The 12,453-nt window shown below is 37.5% G+C and overlaps 1 protein-coding gene across 1 annotated transcript; it reads right to left on the bottom strand.

Annotated features, from left to right (window-relative positions):
- Positions 1 to 212: 212 nt before the first annotated feature.
- LOC108156507 (poly [ADP-ribose] polymerase) lies at positions 213 to 11,110 on the bottom strand. Its single transcript, XM_017288009.2, has 6 exons — positions 10,973 to 11,110; positions 10,773 to 10,914; positions 10,146 to 10,479; positions 4,145 to 4,675; positions 3,031 to 3,600; positions 213 to 1,563 (listed from the first exon to the last, which is right to left on the bottom strand). The coding sequence occupies exons 1-6, from the start codon at positions 11,084 to 11,086 to the stop codon at positions 273 to 275; spliced, it is 2,982 nt and encodes a 993-aa protein (XP_017143498.1). The 5' UTR covers positions 11,087 to 11,110; the 3' UTR covers positions 213 to 272.
- Positions 11,111 to 12,453: the final 1,343 nt, after the last annotated feature.

Below are 12,453 nucleotides of genomic sequence, written 5' to 3'. Positions count from 1 at the left end.
AGAGAGCAGTGAGGCGTAGACGAACACTACTATTGCTTCTTGCGATGGTCATTTCAGCTTAGCACCTTAAATTTACGATTAGGCCTTCAGTGTACCCAATTAAATAAGTTGATGTATAACCAAATAGTATGTATATTACAATCGTGAGCTTTTAAAACGTCTTGCACGGCGGTTAAAACAAACTACGTTCAGGATCCAGTTAAAGATATAGCTATGATTTAATACAGGATAGTAATTTTATTCAGAGTGATTTTTTAACAAATTTCCACATCTTAATACTTATACTTAAATTCCATTCGAAGCAAGTATTGAACATTTACCTGGGCAATATCGTAAACTATATACTCATTGTATAATAATGAAGATTTCAAATTTGCATCAGTGACTGCCCTTCCAAGTGGTATTTCCACACCATCACTTCGCATATAGGTCTCTTTAGGATCTGGCATGGTGCGACCATGGCCATAGCAGCTGTGCTTATCGTTCGGTAGTTTCGTAACGTATTTCGCTGCGGTACATTCCATCATATCTCCTAATGCTACTTCGGAAAGAAGCAGCAATCCGGTTGAGTTTTGTTGGCTTGTGCAACAATAATTAGCAGATTTTGAAACCATGTCAGCAAAATAAATGCCTTTTCCAAACATATAACCAGTTGGTGGCGCTTCAGGGGGAGCAATTTTCAAACCATGAGATAAGATACCAGCGAAATTCGTTATACGTGAACCGTGCCATAATAATTTTCGATTATGTAGCTTTTTAAAAGGTTTAAAACGTCTAGCCTCCCCTTGACGAGCTACTTTAAACACATCCACCACCTCAAGCTCATAGGCACTGTGGGTAGCAGCATGGGTATTCTTTACATACTTATTTAAAATTGAAAATTCATCACTATTTTTATCTAGCGTTACCAATTGAGTCTTCAATTGCTCGTAATGTTTGTCTAATGGGTTTATGTTATCAATTGTATCTTCGTTCTTTATTAAGTTATAGGCGACCTCGATTTCAGCCAGCGAATCAAGCATTTGTCGCAAATCTTCGACTTGCTTAGAAGTTTCAATCAATGGTGGAGATTGGACTCCAAAGTTGTGGGGAATCAACGTGTAAAATCTATTAGAAGCATCAATAAGTCCTGCATTTTTAGAACCGGACTCGATCAATTCATACATTTTTTTTACCACATTATACGCAGACTGAATTTGCTTTAAACTTAGTTTACCTAAAGGCATTTTCTCCATGTCAATGTGAAATTCCATCATTGTTTTTTTCATAAAATCGACATCAAAAATAAGTTTGATTAAATTTTGTACGGAAGGTTCAAGCTTGGAACTAATTACATGTTTGTTATCCGTTAACATTTTTGAATCGTCATCGTACTGAATATCGATCGGATACATACGGTCTGGGATTTTGACAAAATGTTCTCGATCTTTAAATTCATTTCCGGACTTATCAGCATATACTTTTTGAAAAATTTCTTTCGCTTCCAAAATGGTATCACACTCTTCAACCTTAAAATTCCCAATGGTCGTGCCGATCCGTCCCCATGAACGAAAAATCCAATACCTGTAATAGTAAACGAGGGAATAAAAATAAAATAATTTGTATATATTAGTTCGTTTGAAAGAGTAGACGGTAGTTAAATGACCATTAATCCAAATTCGAAATTGTTTAACATTTTTGGAAATACTTATAGAAAGTATTTCTGCTGAGCATCAAAGGCAGAGCTGATTAGCCATCTATCTCCGTCCGTCTATCCGTACAAATAAAGCTGCGGTCAACATGAAACTAATCGGTACTAACTAACAACTACTCCTAACTCGTACTCGTAAATTTACCCCAGTGTCCATCAAATAGTAAATTGATACATAAAATAAAAATAAAAACGAGGGGGATCGTTGTAAGTTGTTGCGGAGACCGCAACTCTACATTTATACCCGATACTAAGTCAGTATGGCTCTCCTTCGGCAGACGCCGCGAATATTAAACGACACGGCAAAGAGTGCGTGCGAGAGACACAGAAAATCAGTCCACTGCAAATAGATTTGTTCCTTTTGGCTATAAAAATGATCCGATCTGAACCAGGTTCAGCAGTCACATAGATACGGTGTTTCTCTATGATTATGCGTTTTTAGATTTCTCGTATCTTCATAATTATGGATGCCACAGATTTTCGTGGTGGCGGAAGGGGGTGGGGCGAAATTTTGAGATATACGTTTTATAGTGAGATCAACCGGGAGTGCGGATACCAAATTTGGTTGCTAACGTCTTAATAAATGCTGAGATTTGTGGAAGCCCCAGATTTTCGTCCTTTGCATGGGCGGACGGGAGTGTGGCGAAATTTTGACACGAAACGGTCAAGGTCCGATATCACTGGAGTGTGGATACCAAATTTGGTTCTGTAGCTCTTATAGTCTTTGAGATCCTTGAACTCACATTTTGCAATTGGCAAAACCGACCATGAAACCTGTGTATTAGAGAGAGACAGAGCGAGAGAGAATGAAATTGTTTTTGCACTCTAGAATATAGTCATCCTCTACGATTTTGCGTTTTCTGTTTTCTCGTATCTTTGAAATTGTGGATGCCACAGATTTTCGCCCTATGTGGAGGCGGGGCAAAGTTTTGAAATATTCTTGTAACAGTGACATATCACAGAAGTCCGGATATAAAATGTCGTTGCTCTAGCGCTTATAGTCTTTGACCAGTAGGCGCTGATAGGGACGGACAGACGGCCGGACGGACGGACGGACGGACAGACAGACAGGGCTCAATCGACTCGGCTATTGATGCTGATCAAGGATATATATACTTTATGGGGTCGGAAACGATTCCTTCTGAACGTTACACACATCCACTTTTACCACAAATCTAATATACCCCAATACTCATTTTGAGTATCGGGTATAATAAATGATACTGATACATTTTTTTTGTACCTCAACAAGAACACGTTCCAACTAGTTGTAGTTCATTTTTCTTTAGTTCTTTACTGAAAAAGTTTGGGTATAACAAAAAATTGAAGCAATTACTTACCTTGAACCTTTATCAGCTTCCAATAGCTGTAGCTTATAGTATGAATTTTTGTTGCGTTGAATATCAGTCAAACCAAGCACTATATTGTATTTGTCTTTTCCCTGAACATAGACATGGGCGATGTCTTCAAGACCACTATCAGGATCCACAGCAAGACCATCCTTTACTTTTAGAGTTTTTGACGTAGGAACAGATTTTGTATATATACTCTTTGACTTTGAGCTTTTAGCTTCTTCTTGGGGAACACGAGCTGATGGGTCTGTACCCCAGTCGCAAATGCTCATACTGCTTATATAATTAATGGCGCCATCAGGATCAGATTCAACAGAATCGATGTATTCAACAGGCACAATTTGAATGCCAAATGTTTTTGCCGACTCCATTCTGTTGGTTTTTTTTTTAGTTTCTTCTTCAGTAGATATAATTGCTATAGTCCTTTCGGATATTTTGGTTTCGCATTTTCCGCCCAATTTTTCAATTCGTTTTTTTAACTCTTTTTCTTTTTCTTTAATTCCAATAATGGAAAATCTCAAATTATATAATGGTGGCTTCTTACGAACAATTTTCGGTCTGAAATAAAAATATATCATTTAAAAAAATTGAATATGTGTCATCAAGAATATACTTGTATAGTAGACCTTTCGGGTTATTATAATAATACATAATATTTATACATATATACACCGAATTCTGTTTTTTACAGACTTGCAAGCAAATTTACTGGTCAGAGCAATTGTAGGTAGCAAAAATATAGGGGAATTCCCTTTTTGTGCAAATTTGTGCAAATGTGTTAGTATTTTGTGAACTATCAATGCAATCAGACGTGTTTGATAAAGACATTTTTTATACGAAATTTTTTTTCCCGTTTCCTAATTTTTTCCTCTAATTTTAATAGGTTTTAGAGATGAGGAACCAATCCCCTTTTTTTGCATAAGATTGATGTATTTTTTTTACAAGGTTTTTTCAGGAACCAATCTACCGTTTAAAAACAGAATTAGGTGTATACTATATTTATATGTACTATATACTTTATATATACAAATATACTATACTTATTATATTTATATATAAATATAAATATAATCCGGGGTATAAAACATGTTTGTATACTAACCCATTTAACTCCTCAGGATTCTTTTTCAGCAATATATTTTTAGAAATTATGGAGGCACTTGGAGGAATATATTGAATAATTCGTGTTATTGGTTTTTTTTTAACCCCATCTAAAAAATGATAGGATGATTTTATAGCCTTAGGTACTTTACAAGCCGTGCGATTTGGTTCAGTGTAAATCTTATCGCATTTGGTCCACTCGGAAATATTTCCATTGCATTTGTATCCAGATTTATTGAAAATAAACTGAGAACATTTGCATTCAGAGCAGGGGGTAATAGCGCCAAATGTTAACATATCTGCAACTTGATCAAAAAACTTTTCAGAGTCGCCCGTTACCGGCTGCTGTCCATTCGATATTAGGAGATCCTCAATGTCTTGTTTTTTCATTTGACTTTTTAGTTCATCGCGGAATTTAAAAAACGTGTCGTTCTGTTTTTTAATCTGTTTTATTTTCTCCTTTTCTTCCTTATCATCAGTTTGGTCCACTTTTTGTTTTTTGGCATCCGGAGTGTCTTCACACTTGATGGTCCTGTTTTATAATGATTCAATTAGATACATTGAAAAAAGTAATAAAGATAAACTTATACGTGTAAGACTATTGTAAATTAAAAGATGGTGATCATAAATTTTTTAGTTTTCATAATGATAGCAATAAACATGTGGTCGCGAACGTACGCGAAATAGAAGTCGACTTTGGCTTAACCTAGTAAAATGCAATAAATCTGCGAAACGGAATGTTCTAAAGCTGTTAAATTATTTTAAAAGAGGATAAATGTAGGTTTATATCGAGTTAAACAATAAATAATCTCTATTGGTTTTTTTAAAATTGAACTAGGTAACGGTCATAAACGTATGATTTTATAATATGTTTTTTTCACTTCACATTTTCACTTAAATCACTTCATATTTTCTTAACAAACAACTTAGTAGTCTTTTTAGAGATACTTTGAGAAATAACTTTTATCAAAATTATTTTTCCCATAGGAGAAAATAGTAAAGTAAAACATGAAAAAGTTAAATTTTGCTTATCTTAATCGGTTTTAAGATCAAATTTGATGAAATTATATTCCAATTGGTTAAATTAGTTAAGTTTTATTCAATTTAGAAAATAATATCGACAGAAAAGTGTTTGAAAATGGGTTGACATACATATGTATACGAGGGCTGCTATTAATATTTCGGGAATTGGCAATACTAATGTCAATACGTAAAATCTGACAACGCCGCAATAAACTTTGTCACTTTTTAGCATTTATGTAGGTACAACGTTTTTATGTAAAATTAGTTTTTTTGTTTAAAATCAGTTAAAAAAATCAATTTGTCAAAACAATGGAAATTTCTCAACTTTCGACGTTTATCATGCCAACAAGAATGTGTTAATTAACTTAGCTCTTTGTACGTCGAGAAAGCACCATCAAAAACGACAGTTTATCGCTGTCTTGCAGAATTTAACCGTGGTCGTCGTTCAGTCAATGAAGAGTTCCGTGAAGGTCGTCCAAAAACAGTTGTGCCACAAAATATCGATGGTGAGCGTGATCTGATGGATCGACATATGACATATCGTGAGATAGATCCTTGCACATTAGTTCCACTTTAATACATTCCATTTTGCATGAACAATTAGTTGTAAAAACGGTTTGTTCTCCCCATAACTTATAAATCGCTCAAAAAAAGGCTCGCGTCGATTGGAGTTGTTTTTTAACCATTTGACCGTGTTCGACTGTTTCTTTAGGAAAATGGGTTATGTGGACATTGTTGCGCTAAAGCAACGTAGGGCTGTCAATTCTGAGTGGTACACGAACATTTTTTTGCCAGAGGTCTTCGGAGAAATTAGCAAAACCAACTGCCGAACACGAATCACAAATATTTCCAAAAACAAAAAAGCCGTTTTCATTTAAAAGTTATCGTTCTTATTTGCTATTCCCGATATATAAAAGCAGCCCTTGTATTAGCTTTTAATTATTAATACACATCGTACATATGTACAGTGGCGCCGAAAAAAATAGCACCAGTAAGGACGACCGTCTTTATTCCTTCAAAATAAGTCCACTGTCCAAAATTTGCTGGACTTTACTGTAATATACTGTAGCTTTATATGTCTCCTCTCTGAGAGAAGTGTGCTTACTCTCTCAATTCGAACGGTTTTTATAACTTTAGGCAATTTTGCGAAAGAGGAGTGATATGGAACACCAACAAAAATAGCACCAGTAACTGTTTTATGTAAAAGCTTCTACTTTTCTGAGCTTCTTGATATTTTAAGTTCTTGATTGAATTAAAAATCGGCGGCTTGAGGTGATTGTGACAAGAAAGTTACAAAATTTTAGTAGTTATGGGTCTTGGAAAGGACTAAAGTGAAGAAAAAAGCCAAAGGGTCGAAACTTTCATTTCATAAGGTGGGGAAAATTGTCGGGTTTTCAAAAGAAATGATTAGCAATGCTTTGAAATATGTTTCCAACAAGAAACACGTGGAAGAAAGGCCACGATATCCCCATTTCTGGTTAAACTAACTGTTCGTAAGAGCAAGGAGGACCCACTTAAGTCGGCCCTAGAGCTAAAGCAAGGATCTTAAAAAATCGTCAAGTACCAGGAAAGTTAGATCTTGTTTACAAGAACGTAAAATGGGTATTCGTAGTCCGAGGAAAATTCCACCTTTCACGGGAAGGCATAGGGCAAAAAAAGTTTGGTATGCAAAATAGCACTAACGTTGGACCAAAGAAAAATGGAGAAACATCCTGTGGTCCGACTAAAGCCGAAATTTTTTTTTTTTGTGTAAAAGACTCTTTTTTTGTGTGAAACGACTGCAGAATACAGCCCCCTGACTCACATGTAAATTCATTAGAATAGAAAAACATAGAAACACAAGCAAAATCGTATGGGCATGATTTTCGTAGGTGATCCAATACATGGCACAAACCCATTATGGATCAACATGTCTATTTCAATATTAAAGAAACAGTGATTCTGCTTTATGCAGAATACGAAATAGAGTTTCGTAGTGTCATAGTGTCTTCCAGCAGGAAAATGACTCAAAACGAACTAGAAAGAAAGCTCGAAAGTGGTTCGTGCACAATTCGCTTAGTGCAATGGATTGGCCTGTTCAGTCTCCAGACATGAACCCCATTGCTAATATTTTGGTTCAAGTTAAAAAATATGTTTCTAATGCGGAACCAAAGAACAATAAAGATCTTTGGGGTATCGTGCATGGTTCGTGGATCAATATCCCAAGGGAAAGATGCAAAAATTAGGTGAGCTTTAATGCCAATATGATGAACTGCTGTTGTTGCTGCCAAAGGTTTTACAACAAAATGCCAACCTTTAAATACAACTAGGTTAGGTTGAGGCGGCTGCCGGGCTCGCTTGAAGCCCGTCACACTTAGGCCGGTTTCGGCCCGTTGTGATACCGCATAAGATCTTCCCTTCCTGCGTTGTGAGACTTCCTGTCAGCAATTATCCCATTCAGATGCTCTCACAAAGTTCGCTATCTTCCTGGGACATAGTTTGGACACCTTCGAAATGTCGTTTAGAAAGGCTGAGCCCAAGTGTTGTACCCTTCTTCTGCTGAGAGCTGGGCAGGAGAAGAACAGGTGTTCCACGGTCTCCTCCTCTTCCTTGTCTCTACAGCTACGGCAAAAGTCATTATGTGGGCCCCCCAGCCTGTTGGCGTGAGTGCCTATTAGCCAGTGTCCCGTGAGGGAACGTATGACTACGCTGCACCTTTTCCTGCCTAGCTTGCAGAGCTCGGAGGTGCGCTTCTTGTCCATGGTCCTCCATGTTTGCCGAGTTATGCGACATCGTGGCACAATTTGCCACATATCGTTTGTTAGTCGCTTGTCGCTCTGTCGATGTGGGAGTGGGCCAAGCTGGAGGTCGTAGACGAAGGTACTCTTTCCCATCACAATCCAATGGGATCGTGCGCTTAAGCTCCTTCATCGGCAAAACGCGGACGTGCCAACGGTGGATTGGAGGATCCTTCCCCACTACCCAACGAGGGGGACAAATGAGTGATACTTCAAATCAACAAGGTGGCTAAGGATCTCCTGTACCACAGATTTGGGAAGATGGCGTGGGGTATGGGCAGGTAAACACCTGCCAACCTACATGCAGGCGAGGTGGAAAAGGACCTAGGTCTTGAGTCCATCGTGGAGGCCGCCCAGGATCTTGCGCTCGAAGACGCAGAGGAAGAAGAGGACGGTTTCCTGACAATTTTAGTCAACCCGTACTGTGAGTTTGAGTTAGTCACCCATGACACTAAGGGTGCTGCAGCTCAACCTTCATAAAAGCAAGCTAGCATCGGCGGAGCTCCTCATTGCCATGGAGCAAGGGCCCACTGAAATCGCTTTAGTCCAGGAGCCGTGGATTGCGTCAGGCAAATCTGTGGCCGGACTAAAATCCTTAAATTACAACCTCTACTCAACATCGGTAAGCAGGAAAAGAACCGCCGTACTCATACGGAGGGGAATCCATGCTCATCTTATGTCTCATTACAGCACGGATGACCTGACGGTAGTGTTGCTGGAGAGTGAGGAAATGCGCCTTATGGCAGCTTCCTGTTACATGGCACACACACGTTAGTAGCCACCATTGAGAACGCCCTTCACAATAAAAAGTATGCACTGGGAATATTTGTCGACATCACCGGAGCATTAAATAACGTGAGCACAACCGCAATAACAAATCGCCTAGAAGCAACTAACACACACCCAGCAATCAATCTTTGGATCAAGAATTTGACCAGACTAGGATGACCCCAAAAACACAGGTCAAATTCATAGGCACAGTACTGGACAGCAAGCTGGCATGGAAACCCAAAGTAGTGGAAAGGGTGAAGAAGGCCACCATTGCGACTTATGTATCCAAGAAGATGCTCAGCAGGCACTAGAGTGCACTAGAGACAGCAGTTGCGTGGCAGAGCTATAATTTATGATGATAACGATATTGATATGTACTTGTAGCAGTGTGATATCCCAGGATTTGGAACACATTTTGTTTCCATTGCTATTATTATCTCTCAAATCTAGGCGCTTATCAAGACGGAGGACGAACTTGGCTATATCGACTCGGCTTTTAAGTTTCATCAGGAATAAATGTACTTATATGTACATCATTATATATAAAAATGGAGTGCAATATGTTTGGAATTTTATTAAACGGCCGATTCGGCTTAATTTTTTTAGTTCGTATATGCCAGAGGGTTTTACGAAAGAAAACTTTGGAAAAACCCACGCGAATCTAAAAAAAATTGATTTTTTTTAGAATTATTAGCCGTAGTAGACGAAGAGGCCATTTTCTTAGTCGGAGATCAACTAAAAATATTATTCTCCATCGACGAAACAAATAATTGAGTTACCCTCATAAAATCTTTAAAAATGAATCAATCCTTGTGATTTTTTTTTAAAGATTCATTAATTTATTGAGAATGAAAAAAGACAACAATTTCAATTCAAAGAGGTCCTTTTCTTTAAGAGATTTTAATTTGTTAAAAAAATGAGCATGTATCCACTTTCGCACGTTTTTCTTTGAAATTGTTGTCTTTTTTCAATCTCAATAAATTAATGAATCTTTAAAAAAAAATCACAAGGATTGATTCATTTTTAAAGATTTTACAGGCGCTTAAAGTGAAAAGTGATAAACATGTATCCACACGTGCTCGCCACTGTACATACATTTTTTAAGATATAAAAGAGCCCCCTCCGAAAATGTTTCCGAATAATTGTTGTGCTTAAAAAAGTGATCTTTTTGACACTTTTAAGTTTTTCTCATAAGCCAAAGGTTTTTTTTTTTGTTTTTATGTTTCAGATGAGTATTAGTAACATTGATCTTCATAATGAAGTACAAATTTTTTGTTGAACCTAAATATTTTTCAAGTTATTTATAAAGAAAGTTGAAATAGACGGTTTTCCGAATAAATGTTGTGATGACTGTGTAATAAAACAATTTATTTTTGAAGATCTCAAATCGACTGAGAAAATTGAGTAGTAACAGATATAAAAAATACTCACGGAAGCACTCTTATCACTTCAACTTTGTCCTCGGCTTTTAAGCTTTTGTAACCTGGAATATTTTCGCCAGTATCGAACCAACCAAGTTCGGATCTCAATTGTGCAAAGCATTCTATATGATGCCACAGTGGTTGACCACCATACTTCATACCAACTTCAGTATCAAACACAGTTTTTCGTATACGAATTTGATCTTTGCTTATTTTTTGATCGCAGCCCCGGCAGGATGATCGGCTGGATTTTGCATACTCGATACCAAAGTCTTTCAGCGCTGTGGTTTCTGCCTTAGAACGTTTCTTTCCGGTATTAGCAATTACGCTTCCTGCTACAGCTCCTTAAAAAATAGAATGTATCAAATCAAATTTATAACGTGATTTTATAAACGTGATAGTCGAAAGGTTGGTTGTTTGCATTTCAAAGAAGATTTAATCGAAAATCGCGAACAGTCTGGACAAATCTCCCACCGAAAAAAGGGTATTAAATTTAACTTCGGCTCTGAAGTGTACATACATACATAATCTACATACACATGAGGTATCTCTCCATATGTATAAAATATATTTGTACTTTTAGACACTATAGAACGTTACTCTAGGATTACAATGTACATATTCAGAAAGCACATACCAATAAGCGTCTCCAGTTCCTTTTGATCATCAAAACGTAAGTTTTCGAAATTCTGTATGTCCCCTACAGATGTTGGACGTTGTTTCTCGAAAAAACATCTCTTATGGAACCAGTTAGGTACTTTGGCATCGTGAAAAGCAGACTATTTAGGTATATATAATATTAAATCTGTGGTGCAAATGTATTTTTCAAAGACTTACTTGGACCATAACTGCAATTCGTAGCTCTTTCATCGGAATAGCAGACTTACAACCTTTACAAGAAGCACGACCAGATTTGGCATATTCTGCCATGTACGGCAATTCCATATCCATATTGAATAAACGTTAATCAATTTCAAATAAACGACCGGCTAAAAATGCGAAAATTATTTCATCATAGCGCCAACATTTCGGTAGAAGCTAGACACTTATCGTTATCGTAACAATACCATGCCATTTCGATAGTTGGCATTGGCTTGAAACAATAGAATTGATACAACGAATTTACCAACGAATATTTTAGGTCTTTATAGACTATTCACACTGACGACCATCCACCATCCATTTCGGGGATGGTCTGTAATAATTTGCCTTTCCGCAAACCTCCCCATACATTTTGGATGTTCCTAAACCGCTAATAGACATTTGGCAGGAAAAAATAGAAGATTTGCGTCGAACACGAATAAAATTGGACCGAGCGGGGGGGCTCCATATAGCTGGCAGCACTACGAAAAACTGAACTCGTTCCTGGAATGCTACCGGATTGACAACATGGAGCAGAGCACATTGGACAACCACAGTAAGTTAAATGAAATATATTTTTTTAACAATAAATCAATAAAAGCTGGTCATTGCAGATGTTGATGAGTTTTTTTCGGACATTATCGAGGTGGATCTGGACAGATCATGTAGCCCCAGCATCTTTTCTGGCAACAATGGGCCCACGCCAAAGCGAACCAAAAAAGGCAACACTTCTTGGATGACAGAGATTGCCAGAGAGCAGCTCGAACAGCAGAAGACCATTACAGGAAGAATGAAGAACATGATATAAAGAAGGAAAAGATGGTCGAGGACCTCATCAACACGCGAAGGAAATTTCAGAATGATTTATTGGAAGTGCTGAAAAAATGAAAATAAATAAGTTTCTAATTTGCATTACGCTCCACACAATATTTTGCGATTGCAGATCGTATTTGTTCTGCTGACTGATTAAAGTCATATGTTCACATATTTCGCTGTTGAACCACAGCTGAAATAATTGCTACATCTTTATTATCCATTATAAGAACCAAAAATTAATAAATCTTCCGCGCAAATTTAATGTACTTGTTATTGGCATCAGCTGTTTTAGACGGATGGTGGACGGTGCCAGTTTGAATCGGAGATACACATCTGTCAAAAAATCTCATCATTCCCCCGGGATGGGCTCAGTGTGCAGAGTCTATTAAATCATTATACCAAAATATATATTATAAGGACTTTTAGACCCAGCACATCCCGGGAACAAGGGAATTTTTTCATAGATGTAAGACCAATTGTTCCCACTGGCACCATCCACCATCTACCATCCAGCTAATAAGCTCTGCACACAGAGTCCATCCCGGGGGAATGGTGGGATTTTTGACAGATGTGAAACTCCGATTCACACGGGCACCATCCACCATCCGTCAAAAACAGGTGATGCCAATAACAAATGCATT

The sequence above is a fragment of the Drosophila miranda genome, chromosome 2, assembly GCF_003369915.1.
Source record: "Drosophila miranda strain MSH22 chromosome 2, D.miranda_PacBio2.1, whole genome shotgun sequence".
Lineage (NCBI taxonomy): Eukaryota > Metazoa > Arthropoda > Insecta > Diptera > Drosophilidae > Drosophila > Drosophila miranda.
This window is presented reverse-complemented; position numbering and strand designations above follow the sequence as displayed.